Source organism: Procambarus clarkii, chromosome 1 (assembly GCF_040958095.1).
Source record: "Procambarus clarkii isolate CNS0578487 chromosome 1, FALCON_Pclarkii_2.0, whole genome shotgun sequence".
NCBI lineage: Eukaryota > Metazoa > Arthropoda > Malacostraca > Decapoda > Cambaridae > Procambarus > Procambarus clarkii.
The window spans coordinates 23,788,957-23,806,356 of NC_091150.1; the positions used below are offsets into that span (position 1 = coordinate 23,788,957).

General features: G+C 50.0%; 1 protein-coding gene across 2 annotated transcripts in view; it reads right to left on the reverse strand.

Moving 5' to 3' along the window:
• Mms19 (MMS19 nucleotide excision repair protein) overlaps nt 1-17,400 on the reverse strand; it is a 231,306-nt gene that overhangs the window by 109,822 nt on the left and 104,084 nt on the right. For both annotated transcript variants that reach the window (XM_069322871.1, XM_069322820.1), the window contains exon 7: nt 12,809-12,921. In XM_069322871.1, coding sequence (XP_069178972.1) covers nt 12,809-12,921 — 113 coding nt within the window. The remainder of the gene's footprint in view (nt 1-12,808; nt 12,922-17,400) is intronic.

Below are 17,400 nucleotides of genomic sequence, written 5' to 3' on the forward strand. Positions count from 1 at the left end.
TGGCTCCACAGGTGAACTACCCCAACCAACAACAGGCGCAACCCCTGCCCTACCCAGCTCGAAGACTGAGAATGACAATTGCAAACAATCAAAAGATCCGAGATGGGTCAACAAGCAATTGCTGAAGATGACAGAAACTGAGAGACAATCTGCTCCTGTTCCAGGAGGAACAGAACAAAATACTTAGAGATAGAAAGGAGAGCAAGGGCCCATGACGATTACAAAGATAGGGCTAGCATAGCCTGCTGATATGCAACAGACAGGCAGCGAAGAACATGGCTACTGCCTCCCTTCCAGAGAATAAGGGTGTAGAGTTTGTGTAACGCAGATGACGCTGCAGCAGCCAAGGCCAAGACCCTGACAAGAGGTACCTTGCTGAGCACCCTGACATATTCTGTGAGCCACTCAGAATGCAGCTCGATGAGTCTACGTGTTGACGATTTCAAGGATCAATGTCCCCGTTGTCCAGTCTCTGACCAGGCCTCTTGGGTGTTGGTTTGATCAACCAGGCTGTTGATGCATCTGCTCGGAGCATGGATGATCAGGTATGTTTTGAAGGTCTTTGTCATTTGTATTCTTGTCTATATGTCTGATACGAGGATGAGGGAAAAGTACCGGAGCAAGTACTGTACCCTCGGGGACCGAGCTTTTCACGGTGGATGATTCAGATGTTACTTTGTTGACTATTACACTCTAGGTTTGTTAGAAGTTGAAGATCCATATCCCTACTTTGCCAGTACAGTGAAACCTCGGACTTGAACAGCTCCCAACTCGAACATTTTGGTACTCAGATGCTGCTTTTACTCATCTGTTTGTACAGCACTCACACATAAACACACGTCCCTGATGCGTCAGTTTTGCCATAGCTGTTGTTCAGTGAACAAATTTTCTAGACTTCTCTAAACTTTCTTGGAATTTTTTTTATTCTCTTAAGGTAAGTAAGTCACGATGGCACTAAGAACTTTAGCTAAAGTTAGTGAAAAGAGCCAAGCTAAAAACCAGCGTTGAATATAATTAAAACATAATTTTCTGGGTGAGCCACGGAGTCTCCCTGAAGCTATCAAAGTGACATGCGCCATATTAGTTTGGTGCCATGAGCCCCTGGAGTTCCAGTGCCTACCAAGGGCCACAAGCCAGAACCTGGCCCCTTCAGAGAGGAGCAGGGAGCAATGGTCATATAAGCACTCTACATTTAGAGTTTGTCATGTCTGCCATCGACCGGGAAAGGAACCCAGAAAGGTAGGCGAATGAATACAAACTTCTAATTGGTTAAAATTGCAAACTATGTCTGAACAGAGCCGAAGAACTCCCCCAACAGAAAACAATGAAACAAGCAAATCGTCGTCCAACTAGTGTGCCTGCTAATTAGCATATCCCACTTCCCCAACAGGGATGAGGGGGAAGCCCGCTCAGGCGAGCCAGTCACTCCAAACAGAGCTCCAACCGTTGACTGATGTGCCGTTGTCAACAAGTCTCCTCGGGCCTCGAATTATTGACTGGCTTTGGCGTTTGTGGCTTTGCCAGCTTTGTATTCACCTAGTTGTGTTTGCGGGGGTTGAGCTTTGCTCTTTTGGCCCGCCTATCAACTGTCAATCAATTGTTTACTAACTACTTTTTTTTTCTCCACACCACACACACACACACACACACCTATTAAATTTCTATAAATTCATAAACAACAAATTGCAGGTAAAGGATAATATTCAGAGGTTGAAAATGGGAAATAGATTCACGGAAGATGAAAAGGAAATGTGTGAAACACTAAACGAAAAGTTCCAAAGTGTGTTTGTACAAAATGAAATCTTTAGGGAACCAGATACAATAAGAATTCCAGAGAACAACATAGAACACATAGAGGTGTCTAGAGACGAAGTGGAAAAAATGCTCAAGGAGCTCGGTAAGAACAAAGCAGCTGGCCCAGATGGCGTTTCACCATGGGTTCTGAGAGAATGTGCATCTGAGCTCAGCATTCCACTTCACCTGATCTTTCAGGCATCCCTGTGTACAGGAATCGTAGCAGACGGGTGGAAACAGGCTAACATAGTTCCAATCTACAAAAGTGGCAGCAGGGAAGACCCCCTCAATTATAGACCTGTATCATTGACAAGTGTAATAGTGAAAGTATTGGAAAAACTAATCAAAACTAAATGGGTAGAACACCTAGAGAGAAATGATATAATATCAGACAGACAGTATGGTTTTCGATCTGGAAGATCCTGTGTATCGAATTTACTCAGTTTCTATGATCGAGCCACAGAGATATTACAGGAAAGAGATGGTTGGGTTGACTGCATCTATCTGGACCTAAAAAAGGCTTTCGACAGAGTTCCACATAAGAGGTTGTTCTGGAAACTGGAAAATATTGGAGGGGTGACAGGTAAGCTTCTATCATGGATGAAAAATTTTCTGACTGATAGAAAAATGAGGGCAGTAATCAGAGGCAATGTATCAGAATGGAGAAATGTCACAAGTGGAGTACCACAGGGTTCAGTTCTTGCACCAGTGATGTTTATTGTGTACATAAATGATCTACCAGTTGGTATACAGAATTATATGAACATGTTTGCTGATGATGCTAAGATAATAGGAAGGATAAGAAATTTAGATGACTGTCATGTCCTTCAAGAAGACCTGGACAAAATAAGTATATGGAGCACCACTTGGCAAATGGAATTTAATGTTAATAAATGTCATGTTATGGAATGTGGAATAGGAGAACATAGACCCCACACAACCTATATATTATGTGAGAAATCTTTAAAGAATTCTGATAAAGAAAGAGATCTAGGAGTGGTTCTAGATAGAAAACTATCACCTGAGGACCACATAAAGAATATTGTGCAAGGAGCCTATGCTATGCTTTCTAACTTCAGAATTGCATTTAAATACATGGATGGCGATATACTAAAGAAATTGTTCATGACTTTTGTTAGGCCAAAGCTAGAATATGCAGCTGTTGTGTGGTGCCCATATCTTAAGAAGCACATCAACAAACTGGAAAAGGTGCAAAGACATGCTACTAAGTGGCTCCCAGAACTGAAGGGCAAGAGCTACGAGGAGAGGTTAGAAGCATTAAATATGCCAAAACTAGAAGACAGAAGAAAAAGAGGTGATATGATCACTACATACAAAATAGTTACAGGAATTGGTAAAATCGACAGGGAAGACTTCCTGAGACCTGGAATTTCAAGAACAAGAGGTCATAGATTTAAACTAGCTAAACACAGATGCCGAAGAAATATAAGAAAATTCACCTTCGCAAATAGAGTGGTAGACGGTTGGAACAAGTTAAGTGAGAAGGTGGTGGAGGCCAAGACCGTCAGTAGTTTCAAAGCGTTATATGACAAAGAGTGCTGGGAAGACGGGACACCACGAGCGTAGCTCTCATCCTGTAACTACACTTAGGTAATTACACTTAGGTAATTACACCCCAGGAAGCAGCCCGTGACAGCTGACTAACTCCCAGGTACCTATTTACTGTTGGGTAACAGGGGCATTCAGGGTGAAAGAAACTTTGCCCATTTGTTTCTGCCTGGTGCGGGAATCGAACCCGCGCCACAGAATTATGAGTCCTGCGCGCTATCCACCAGGCTACCAGGCCCCCGCATGTGTCGGGGGCCTCTGCTTTGTGTCGTGTGGTAGCCGGGTGTTCTTAAGGTACATCAGGCTACATGTGCCTAGGGTTCCCTTCCCTGGGTGCCCGGCAAGTACTTCCCTTACGTTCTAGGTTTATCTTCCCTGGGACGTTTGGGTCTCACTCCCGGTTGAGGGCTTTGTCGCTTGGCGCAGTTCTCACCCTTGGGGTCAGTTGGGGGTCTTGGACTTCCGTTTTGCCCCGTGTAGGGAGTGGGTTTTTGCTGGATGGGGCACACTGCGACTGGCACAGCCTGCATTCAGTGGCAGACAAAGATTCTCTCTCTGGCGACTGGTTTGTGTGTATTTCTTTAGTTTTTTTTTTTTTTTTTGCTTAATTTTGAGTGCATTCACTTATTTTGGCAGAGGTGGTCTGCCTAGCTTCCCATTAGGCTTGCCTTGGTTGTGTTGGTAGTCCTCCTCTAGCATAGGAGGAGGAGTCCCCGAGATTTTATGGCGACTCCTGGTTGTCAGTTTGCCTGCAACAAACATGGTCTTACTGGCTTAGCTAGCCCCAGTGCCTGGGCTTCCTGTAGGACTAACATACCCTACAGGCCCTAGTAAACCCCGTTGGGCTCGGGGGTGCCATGGATGAGTCTTCCGAGCCCTGTCTCGGCTTGTGCGATGCTGAAGGTTGTTCGTTGCCTCTGCCTCAAGGTGGTGATCACCCATCTTGCCTCTGTCATGCTGCCTCTTGAGTCGGATACACCTACAATCGTGAGTCTTGCAGAACTTGTTCTCTGCTTGTTATTCAGTTTACTCATTACTTGTCTGAGGATGTTAGGGGCCAGGCTGTGACTTTGATGCATGCTATTGCAATGAGTGAGAGTGGTTGCCTGGTTAGAAGCCCTGGAGCTATCCCGCTTCGGTTTTAGGGACCAGGATTTAGAGGCGTTGGTTACCTCAATCGTGGTTCAGTCCGCGCCCTTGCTTCCTTCCCAAGTGGGTGTAGTTTGCCCTGCGCCATCTCCCATGCTTCTGGCTCCCAAAGGTCTGAAGGTTTTGGGGCCAGGGCAGGGTTTAGCTTGGGATGAGGCTTAGCTGGCTTCGGGGGTTGCCCTTTCCGACTCGGAGACGGAGGTTGAGCCCGATTTTCCCAACGAGGCTTTGGAGTCAGCACAGCCCCAAACTGGCTTGTTGATGGTTTATGGAAAGTTCTATGCTACCAGCAATGCTGTAGGAAGTTGTGACACAACAAGGACCCAGTGCCTGGGCTTCCTGCAGAGTGCATACCCTGTAAGCCCTGGAAAACCTGTATGGGCTCGGATGTACTATGGATACCTCTTCTGAGCCCGCTCTTGCCTGGTGTGAATTTGAGGGTTGTTCGTCGTCAGTGCAACCTGGTGATATTCATCAGTTCTGCCTCCGTCTTGCTGCTTATTGGGTTTGTGACACCTTCAACCCTGAGTCATGTGGGACATGTTCCCACCATGTGCTCCAAATTACTCATTCCTCTGTAAAAGTTCAGAGGTATCAGGCAGCAGCCACTTTGAATCTCTGATTTTGTGCTTTGCAACACGCCAGGTTGTGTGCCCAATTGGATGCCCTGGATCTGCCCTGTTTGGTATTTAAGAGATTCGAATCTGGGGGGTGTTGGTCATGTCGACCGTGGTCGACATGACCACGACCCCCAAGACCCCCTGCTTGATGGGGTTCTGGGAGTTCTTCTACTCCCCAAGCCCGGCCCGAGGCCAGGCTCGACTTGTGAGAGTTTGGTCCACCAGGCTGTTGCTTGGAGCGACCTGCAGGCCCACATACCCTCCACAGCCTGATCTTTCAGGCATTCCTGTGTACAGGAATCGTAGCAGACGGGTGGAAACAGGCTAACATAGTTCCAATCTACAAAAGTGGCAGCAGGGAAGACCCCCTCAATTATAGACCTGTATCATTGACAAGTGTAATAGTGAAAGTATTGGAAAAACTAATCAAAACTAAATGGGTAGAACACCTAGAGAGAAATGATATAATATCAGACAGACAGTATGGTTTTCGATCTGGAAGATCCTGTGTATCGAATTTACTCAGTTTCTATGATCGAGCCACAGAGATATTACAGGAAAGAGATGGTTGGGTTGACTGCATCTATCTGGACCTAAAAAAGGCTTTCGACAGAGTTCCACATAAGAGGTTGTTCTGGAAACTGGAAAATATTGGAGGGGTGACAGGTAAGCTTCTATCATGGATGAAAAATTTTCTGACTGATAGAAAAATGAGGGCAGTAATCAGAGGCAATGTATCAGAATGGAGAAATGTCACAAGTGGAGTACCACAGGGTTCAGTTCTTGCACCAGTGATGTTTATTGTGTACATAAATGATCTACCAGTTGGTATACAGAATTATATGAACATGTTTGCTGATGATGCTAAGATAATAGGAAGGATAAGAAATTTAGATGACTGTCATGCCCTTCAAGATGACCTGGACAAAATAAGTATATGGAGCACCACTTGGCAAATGGAATTTAATGTTAATAAATGTCATGTTATGGAATGTGGAATAGGAGAACATAGACCCCACACAACCTATATATTATGTGAGAAATCTTTAAAGAATTCTGATAAAGAAAGAGATCTAGGAGTGGTTCTAGATAGAAAACTATCACCTGAGGACCACATAAAGAATATTGTGCAAGGAGCCTATGCTATGCTTTCTAACTTCAGAATTGCATTTAAATACATGGATGGCGATATACTAAAGAAATTGTTCATGACTTTTGTTAGGCCAAAGCTAGAATATGCAGCTGTTGTGTGGTGCCCATATCTTAAGAAGCACATCAACAAACTGGAAAAGGTGCAAAGACATGCTACTAAGTGGCTCCCAGAACTGAAGGGCAAGAGCTACGAGGAGAGGTTAGAAGCATTAAATATGCCAAAACTAGAAGACAGAAGAAAAAGAGGTGATATGATCACTACATACAAAATAGTTACAGGAATTGATAAAATCGACAGGGAAGACTTCCTGAGACCTGGAATTTCAAGAACAAGAGGTCATAGATTTAAACTAGCTAAACACAGATGCCGAAGAAATATAAGAAAATTCACCTTCGCAAATAGAGTGGTAGACGGTTGGAACAAGTTAAGTGAGAAGGTGGTGGAGGCCAAGACCGTCAGTAGTTTCAAAGCATTATATGACAAAGAGTGCTGGGAAGACGGGACACCACGAGCGTAGCTCTCATCCTGTAACTACACTTAGGTAATTACAGCCCAGCTGATCCGGAACTTCTCTTACAATACAGTCCAGTTTTCTTTTGAAGATGTCCACGGTTGTTCCGGCAATATTTCTTATAGTCGCTGGGAGGATGTTGAACAACCGCGGACCTCTGATGTTTATACTGTACAGTGTTCTCTGATTGTGCCTATGGCACCTCTGCTCTTCACTGGTTCAATCCTGCATTTTCTTCCATATCGTTCACTCCAGTATGTTGTTATTTTACTGTGTAGATTTGGGACCTGGCCCTCCAGTATTTTACATGTGTATATTATTTGGTATCTCTCTCGTCTCCTTTCTAGCGAGTACATTTGGAGAGCTTTGAGACGATCCCAATAATTTAGGCGTTTTATCTCGTCTATGAGTGCCGTATATGTTCTCTGTATTCCCTCTATTTCAGCAATCTCTCCTGCTCTGAAGGGGGAAGTGAGTACTGAGCAGTACTCGAGATGGGACAACACAAATGACTTGAAGAGTACAACCATTGTGATGGGATCCCTGGATTTAAAAGTTCACATAATCCATCCTATCATTTTTCTGGCTGACGCAATATTTGCTTGGTTATGCTCCCTAAACGTTAGATCGTCGGACATCATTATTCCCAAATCCTTGACATGCTGTTTTTCTACTATGGGCAAATTCGATTGTGTTTTGTACCCTGTATTATGTTTCAGATCCTCCTTTTTGCCGTACCTGAAATTTATCACTGTTAAACATCATGTAATTTTCTGCTGCCCAATCGAAAACTTTGTTGATATCTGCTTGTAATTTTTCAATGTCTTCAGCAAAGGTAATTTTCATGCTGATTTTTGTGTCATCTGCGAAGGATGACACGAAGCTGTGACGTGTATTTTTGTCTATATCTGATATGAGAATAAGGAACAGTAGCAGTGCAAGAGCTGTACCTTGAGGTACAGAGCTTTTAACTTCGCTTGGCCTTTGGTGCTTACCTCACTGCACTGCGTGACTCAGTTTACACCCCACTTATGGACTAGGCCTCTTTTGAATTCTGTCTTTCCTCTCCTTACTGGATGCATTACAAGGTTCCAGCATCAACCTGGCTAGAAGAATGTCCGTTGTTTTCTCTTGGGGCTTGGCATGGATTTTTTCACACCCGCACGCTTGACTGGTGGGAAGTGTCTTCTGTGTTGCAGGTTTTTCTGGGCTCTTTAGAGTTCCTCAATAGGTGCCTCTTCACTCCTGCTCTACCCTGTGACATGAGTCTTGTGCAGCTGCATGCTCAGGAGCCCCATCTTTCGGCGACTTTGCTTGGTGACTTGGCATCCGTTCGCACTTGGGGTCTGTCGTGCGGTTCTTAAGCCTCCTTGACTTTCCTCCTGAATTGCTTTCAGAGGATGTGGGGGGGACTCAGTGCGGTTTCCCTTGTGGGGGTTTTGATCTCGGCAGCTTTGGCATCATCTGCCTTCCATAAGCTATATGCTCCGATCCTAACACCTTGACACCCTAACCAGCACAATACCAATCCCTACCCCAGGGCCAAACAAGGGCCCCAAGCCCCAGCTGGCCCCAAGGGCGAGGCAAATGCCGAGCAGCAAGAACCTCTATGGGAATGGTTCCTGAACGCCCCAGGGAAGATAACCCTGTTACGCAAGGGCAGTACTCACAGGGCGCTTAGGGAAGTCAGCCACTAAGCGCATGCAGCCCTGGCACTGATGAGGTACTCCTGGCCACCGCACAACACAACACACGGCAGTGAACGCCACACAAGGCAAACACCGCCTAGGAAACTGAGGCCAGAGAAGCGTCTATCCCGGTTGACATTAGCGAACGAACTGAAGCTTGGCAGCCGGCACGGTAGGTCCGGGGCTCCCCCTTCCCCCTCTCGGGGCGGGGAGGGCTGCGCGGACGATCGGCGCGGCAGTAAAGTGTGATGTTTGCTTGTTTGCTTGTTTCCTTGTGATTGTAGGGAGTTTCTACCTCTCTATTCGGTTTTTGGTTCAGTTTTTTTTTTTTTTTTTACTATGTGGGGTTTGTTTTGTTATGCCTACCTTTCTGGGTGCCTAACCCTGGTCGATGGCAGATAAGGAAAACCCCAACCACAAGGGGGTTTTCCAGGGTCATTGCTCCCTGACACCTCACTGAAGGGGCCAAGTTCTGGCGGTGGTCCCTGGTAGGTCTGAACTCCTTAGCTAATGTTCCGGTCTAATATAACATACATTAGCCCGATAAGCTCCAGGGAGCCGTAGGGGCTCCCCACAGAAAATCACCACAAACGCGGAATTTCTTATAGGCGCGATCGTCACTAAGTGGGCAGCTGTAGTAAACTGAGGCAGGTCGGACCGCATGACTGGGAACCACGTGCTTGGTCGACACGAACGTGTACCAACAAATATCGGAATCGACGACACCATCGGATGTCGAGTCGCATTTTACGATGAAATTTACATCGTAACTCGAAATTATTGTAAGTAGGGGCAATCGTAAGTCGAGGTGCCACTGTAACTAAATAAAGATAGGTACAGTATATAAACATCCTCGCATCCAGCGCCCAGCCAAAAGACGCCAGACCGCAGAAACTCACCTGTCGAACGGAGGCACGAACTTGACACGACCCAACAGCGCCCAGACGATCCTGGGAGCACCGCCAGATGAAGAAGCCAGAGCCGGACATGCTGGAGAGCAGGGTAGAGGCGAAGGAGGCAGCCCACACCCATGACACGGGAAAACCTCGGCGTCCTCCCCACAGCTGAAAACCAGGACACCCCCGGAGCGAAGGGGCACATATCGGAGCAAGGGAGAAGAGCGAGAGGCGAAGCACCCGAGAAAAAAGGGCGCAAAACACCAGCACTGAAACATACCGCCCAGACCAAAACAAACTCCAAGGCGCATGCGCATGACACGCTGGCCGAACTGCACAACCCTCTCTGTGGGAAGGCGCCAACCAGGACTACTGCACTAGAAAAGTAGCCAAAAGAGGAAGCAGTAACAACAATACCGGCCAACGAAGCAAAGACAAAGAGCCCAAAGGGAACCCAACCGGGCCACAAGCAGCCCAACCGGGCCACAAGCAGCCCAACCGGGCCACAAGCAGCCCAACCGGGCCACAAGCAGCCCAACCGGGCCACAAGCAGCCCAACCGGGCCACAAGCAGCCCAACCGGGCGACCCGGACTAGGAGCCGACAGATGTTCCAATAATACGGTTAGTAGCGAAAAACCTTCCCGAACCCTCGAGAACACAGAAGCAAACACCAGTCATGAAGGCACACAAAAGCATAGTCGCACCCGAGACCAGAAGTCACGTAGAACCCCAAGAACAGGGAAACATGAAGATACCGTCCCAAAAGGGGGGGGGGGGGAGAGCATCCACCCACAGGATGGAACCAACCGACTCAAAGGCCAAGGACCCGAGCCCGGGGAGGGGCCGACACCCAACAACACATACAGCGAGCGGGGAGGTAAAACCCCACTCCGCGTAACCACAAGCCCCGCCTAGAGGGGGAGAAACTCCCCCCCCCTGGGGTCCTACGGGCCCAAGGCCCCCAAGTCAGCCCCTCCCCAGCCCCAGGGCCGAGCTGTCCCCCCAAAGCCTCGGCCGTACCAGAAAACCAGGGCAGCCACGAAATCCTAAGGAAGGGAGCCCACTGGCAGACTTTTACAACACGGCTTGAGGAACAGGCTCAAATGCCCCCGTCACTACCCCGGAAGGGGAATTTCCCGAGACTGCCCGAGTCTCAAAACCATCAAACCCGCCCCGAACCTACACACGGTAAGGAACCGGATGTAGGCAGGAAGGGGGGATCCAGGGGAAAGACAAGGGGGGCGTGGAAGGAACCTAAGCAATCAGCATCCCCACGTTCCAACACGAACCAAAATGGGGCAGCCCCGGGGCTCCCGGGGAGCAAACAAACGAGAGCGTTGCCACCACCAAGGCTCAAAGCGCAACGCCCCTGCTGCCCGCACCCGCTTAGTCAGCACAACTGGGTAACCGAGCCACAACGAGCAACAAAACTCGCAGGACTCCGGGTCAAAGGCGTCACTGACCCCACAGGCAGCAGACGGAGGCAAAACAGAGAGTCACCCTGAGACAAGGGGTGAGAGCAACCCTCAAACTCGGTGGAAGCGAGGGGGGACTCTGGGGTCACATCCATCGGACCCGCGCGCCCCCAGGGGTTTCCCAGGGTCCCGAGCGTTTACTATAAGAGGACTCGCGCTCAGGTAATCCCAGGCAGGGTACTGCTAACCGGCGCCCAAAGCTACCAAACAACTTTCTAAGAGCTGAACCCCCGGGACGTGTACACTCACGGGGACCTAGCAGGGGGAGCCACCAGAAAAATACTCAGAACACAAGGGACACAAGGGGGAAGAATGAAGGCAGACCCCACACCAGGTAGAAAAAAGAAAAAGAAAATCCCGCAAGAGGACAGCGTACCCAAGCGGAACAGAGCCGGCCGCCATGATTGGTCGAGACAAGCTGCACTGTACTCTGTGCAGTGCAAAACTGCCCCTTACCCTAAGGCGAACAAGGGAGACAGAACACCCAAGCACACAAAGAGCGGCCGAAAACCAAGCAGTAAACGGCCTAGCAGGGGTAGGACCCAAGGAACTTGTGGAAGGTGGCCCCAAGCCCCAAGGGCAGTATTTACAGGGCACCTAGGGAACGGAACCCTAGGCGCATGCAGCCCGAGTACTGGAGACTCACTCCTGGCTCATGCACCACCTAGAAGACAGACACCACACTCTAGGTAGAGTGCTGAAACAACTACTGGAGCCAGAGCACACAACCGGTGCCCATAGCATCAGCCTCAGAACTGATGGGTAGCCGGCGTGAGAGGTCTGGGGCTTCCCCTTCCCCTCTTGGGGAGGCGGGAGCTGCACAGACAGCGGCGTGGTGATGTGTGACATCATACTAGTTTGCTTGTTTTCTGTTGGGGAGTTCTATCCACTAGTTCGGCTTTCGGTAGCAATTTTAACCAGAATAGGGGTTTGTTTTGGAATGCTTACCTTTCTGGATGCTTGACCCGGTCGATGGCAGACATTGAATGCTTCCAACCACACGGGGGCTTCTATAGGCCATTGCTCCCCTTGCCTCTCTGAGGGGGCCAGGTTCTGGCCGTGGTCCCCGGTAGGCCCTAGAACTCCATACACATGACTGATGCCAAAGTCTGACATTAGCATATCAGCCTGGTAAAGCTCCAGGGAGCCGACGGGGCTCCCCCCAGAAAATTTGTATTTTAAAAAAAAATTGAATTTTGGACGTCACCTACGTCCCTAAGGAACACCTGCAGAGTTATTTGTAAACATCATCCCCATCCCTAAGGAACGAAAGTGTTAATGGGTACCCATCTGTAAAGATTTTCCCTAGAAAATATAGGTTGAAAGTTAAAATTTGTAATCTACACTAATCCCAATACTTTGCTTCATTTACCTTAAATTTATGAATAAACTCCATCTATAAACTCACTTCAGAAAAACTAATGATACCTTGTACAAAATTTAAAAAAATTGACAATAGGGAAAGCATTTTGTTCCTGTTCCAGAGGTATAATAAAGTAAAGTACGTTACAGACTTTCAATAAAAGATCAAACACTGCAGGTAAGCCGTTACACGTCAGTAGTCAGCGCAGTTTCCAGTTCAATTTCCGAGCAAGATTTGACATTCGGAAATGTCTAATCTCGATCTCGAACTCTATCATCCAATGGCTACATTCACCTAGAAGTACATAGGTACCCAAGAGTAAGCCAATTGTTGTGGGTTTCATCCTGGGAAAGGCCAGTCATTGGTGAAGTGAGACATTTAGCAGACTAACAGGCTCCCATCTCCCGACAATAGGAAAACAGCATTCAATCAACAGTGCTTTTACGAGAAGCTGCTCCTAAAAAATAGCAGTACAGAAATTCTAGAAAACATTTTGCTTAGAGTATTTAATTGTAAATTTTGAATTTACAATGTAGAAGTTCTAAAGCATGTAAATCATTTTAAGAGAGTGATATCAAAGTAACCTTACCATCTCACACACTGCTTGAGCTGCAGCTTCATCAGCAACAGAAAGAGCCACAAGAATATTACTGCTCGGAAACATGAGACGTTGTTCTGGTGCTGTAAGGTGGCCAACACATTCTGCAGAAAAAACCAGCGTTGAATGTAATGAAACGCCATTTTCTGGGTGAGTCCCGGAGGCTCCCCGGAGCTATCCATGGCTGATATGGATACCCTAACTATTTTGCATCAGTCGATGTGGGTGGAGTTCTAGGCCTACCGGGGACCACGAGCCAGAACCTGTCCCCCTCAGAGAGGCACGGGGAGCAATGGCCCATAGAAATGCACATGTGATTTGGAGCATTCTATATCTGCCATCGACCGGGACAGGCACCCAGAAAGGTAAGCGCCACAAAACAAACCCCTATTCTGGTTAACAACAAAAATCGACAAACGAGTGGACAGAACTCCCCCAGGAAAACGAACTAACAAGCATGACGTCACACGAGCCACGCCGCATGTCTGTGCAGCTCCCCCCTCCCCGGGAGGGGGAAGGGGAAGCCCCAGACCCCCGCGCCGGCGATCCCCGCCCCAGTTCTGAGGCTGGATATCAAAACCGTGAAAAAACCCCGCCGACCGGAGGGTGGGAGGGTGCCAGGGAGCCTCCGGGACTCACCCAGAAAATGGCGTTTTATTACATTCAACGCTGGTTTTCTGGGGGGAGCCCCTACGGGAGTGGAAGAGCAGGCCAGAGGTGTAACAACGCACGATACAACCTGCGAAACGGCGCAGAAGGAATATCGATACCGAAGGCTAGCAGCAGAAACCAAGGTGCCAGACCCAGGAACGGCCCCAAGCGCCTCTACAACCTCCGCAAGCCAATCCTATGACAGCCCCAGGAGGGAAAAGAAAACGCAGGACCAAAACGAAAATGCCCCAAGTGTGCAAGTCCACCTCCACAAGTGCAGCTGACAGGGAAGGAACTCGCATAAGGAGCCGCCCCACACCAACATCCCGCAGAAGGGCAGGAGCGAAAAGACTCATTAAGAGGAACAAAATCGCTCCCAGGAAAACTAGTAGCGCCGAGACAGTGTGAAGAGAAGAGATATTCACAAAAGAACAAAAAGGCCAACACCCAGAAGCTGCCGGGAAGAGGACCCACAAGCCCTAGAAAGGGCCGGAGGGAAGCCCAACCGAATGACGACAGACGCACCAGAAAACGGGCACAATGGACAAGGAACCGAGCCCAGGGAGGGGCCGACGCCCACCGAGCACGTGCGGAGAGGGGGAACGGAAAACCCCACACCACAAAACTGCAAGTCCCTCCCAGAGGGGTAGAAACACCCCGGCGGGGACCAACGGGGCCTGAGGCCCCTCACGTTAGCCCCACCCCAGCCCCGGGAACCCACCCTGCAGGCCCCGGGGCCGAGCTGTCCCCTCAAAGCCCCAGCATCAAGAAAAACCCTGGGGCAGCCGTGAAAAACATGAAGGAAGGGAGCCCACTAGGCTCTGGTACTTGAACCGAAACTGGAGGATAGGCGAGGGGCGAGACGAAGACCCCAAGCACATCCCCAGCCAGCACAATGAGGCGAGGACAAGACAGAGAATCCAAGGAACATGGAAAAACCAGGCCCGGCACAGCAAGACCAGCAAGGAAGAAGAGCCTCAGAGGGAGCACGGAAGGGCCGAACATAACGCCACAACCAACCCAGACATGCAGCTGCAGTACCAAAACCGCAGCAAAATGTCACCACACTTCCAGAGGAAGCAACAGAGAAGATAGATAAATCTTACACGAGTGGCACACAAGGGGACACAGGCGGAAACCGAGCACCCAACTGAGCCACAGGGACGGTAGAAAAAACGTGTGCAGTGTAACAGGCAATCAAAGGAACACAGTAGGCAGCCCAACATGGGCTGACCCCATACACAGCCCCAAGAGCAGAGATGAGAGTGCCCAAGAAGCACAGAATCCGACCGACAGGCAAACGACAGGGGAGAGGCGGAACAAAGAGCCAGAACCCAACCTGCAAGCACAAGGAGGCGAACACAAAACCTCCGACACAGGAAAACGTACTACCAAACAGGCACCCCCACCGTTGCACTGCGGAACAAGGTGGAGGCGGGGCCCCGAACTCAAGCAAGGTTAGACAAGCATAGGAGAGGGGCAGGAGAAGTACAGGCAGGAACCGCCTCGGAAGGGCCAAGAGGCCACCCGCAGACACCTGTGAACCGAGGAAGGAATCAGGTGGAGAGAACAAGAGCTGCCCAGTATGGGCTAATAGCCCTGCAGTAGGCACCTCGGGTGATACGGTCCACGTTCTCAAGGACGTATGTACACCCATTCCTACTCCCAAAAACAAAAACAGCGTCAGGACGAAGGAGACACCAAAACCGCTCCAACTCACCTGCAGAACATAGGCTCTGAAGGGCCATGACACAAGCGTTCGAGTCCGTATCCGCTGGAGGCGGCCAGTGCGCCCTTGCTGGAGAGGAGGGGAGCAGCGAAGGAGGCTCCCCACCCGAGAACACAGGGAAAAACCTCATAATTTCCCCACAGCATCACTCCAGAACATCCCCAAAGCAACGGGGTACGGATTGGATTAAGAAAAGAGTGAGAGGCGAAGCCCCCCGAGAGAAATGGAAGCAGAACACGTGTGCACACCGCCCGGAACCAAAACAAACTCCCATGGCGCCTGCGCAGGACACGAAAGAAAGTAGCCCAACAAGGCGAGAAGTAGCCAAACCAGGCGCGAAGGAGCCCAACAAGGCGAGAAGTAGCTCAATAAAGCGAGAAGTAGCCCAACAAGGCGAGAAGGAGCCCAACCAGGCGAGAAGTAGCCCAACAAGGCGAGAAGTAGCCCAACCGGCTACAAGGAGCCCGAATGGCTACAAGGAGCCCAACCTGTCCAGAACAGAAGGAACCAGTATGGAGGCAAACTCCGGGACACGCAGGAGGTAAGCCGCAAAAGCCAACCGCACCGCAGGCGAAGGGATGCGGTTAACCGAAAACCTCCTGAAGACGGAACCGAAGAAACCACAGGAACACGGAACCAAACCCGGGGAGGAGCATAACCCAAGCCCAAATTGTACACAGAGGGGGGAAAGAAAACCCCACTCCTCGCAACAGAAGGACTGAAATCCAGGTGGGGCGCAATGGAGCCCAAGGCCCCCAAGGCCGCTCCTCCCCAACCCCAGGAGCCTCTGCACCAGGCCCCGGGGCCGAGTCGACCTCCAAAACCCCGGCCCCACAAGAAAAAGCCGGGGCAGCCGAGAGAGCTGAAAGAGAAGGGGCCCACTGGTCAGACCCCGGAGCATCGGCCGGAGGAACAGACTCGAATGCCTCCGCAGCTACCCCGGACGGGGCAACCCCCGAAACTGCCCAAGTCTCAGAACCTCTAACCCCGCCCCGACCCCGAAGCCTGCAGATGCGTAGGGGCCGGAAGCAGGAGAGATACGGGCGGGAGAGATACATAATAATTTACACGTGGAAAATAATTGAGGGGCTGGTCCCAAACCTGCACACAGAAATAACACCACATGAGACCAGAAGACATGGCAGGATGTGCAGAATACCCCCGTTGAAAAGCAGAGGTGCAACAGGTACTCTGAGAGAGAACTCTATCAACATCAGAGGCCCGAGACTGTTCAACACGCTTCCACTACACATAAGGGGCATAACTGGCAAACCCCTCACAGTGTTCAAGAGAGAACTGGATAAGCACCTCCAAAGGATACCTGATCAACCAGGCTGTGACTCATACGTCAGGCTGCGAGCAGCCGCGTCTAACAGCCTGGTTGATCAGTCCAGCAACCAGGAGGCCTGGTCGACGACCGGGCCGCGGGGACACTAAGCCCGGAAGCACCTCAAGGTAGCCTCAAGGTAGGAGGGGGAAAAACAAGGGGGCGTGGAAGAACCAAGGCCGAAGCGACCAAAACCCCCAAGTCTGGGTCCCTACACAAGCGAGGCAGCATCGGGGCATCCGGGGAAGCGACAAACCAGAGCGCGTTGCAACATCCTACCCTGCAACGCGCGAGCTGCCTGCAACCACGGGAATTCATCAGCAGACTGGGTGAATGGAGTCACGAACAAGCAACAAAGCTCGCAGGACTCGGGGTCGAATGTGTCACCGACCCAGCAGGCAGCATGACGGAGGCAAAAACAAGGAGAGTCACCCTGAGACAAGGGGACAGAGCAACCCTCAACTCGCACAAAGCGAGAGGGGACGCAAGGGTCTCCACTATCGGACCCGAGAGCCCCTGGGGGGTTTCCCAGGGCCCCTAGACTGGGTCTGCTAAGGGTTATCCCAGGCAGGGCACTGCTAACCGGCGCCCCAAACTACCAAGCAAACTGCTAAAACTGAACCCACGAGACGTGTCCACTCGCGAGGGCAATGCAGGGGGTGCCACCACACAAACGAACCTAATATAAGGGGAGAGGAACACAAGGCAGACCCCCTACCAGGCAAAAACAAATATAAAAGAAAAACCACACAAGTGGACAACATACCCAGAGGGAACAGAGCCGGCCGCTGTCATAGGTGAAAACTAGCTACGCAGTATCCTGCGCCTCACCAGTGCTATAACTACCACTTACCCCAAGGTAAACAAGGGAGTAAA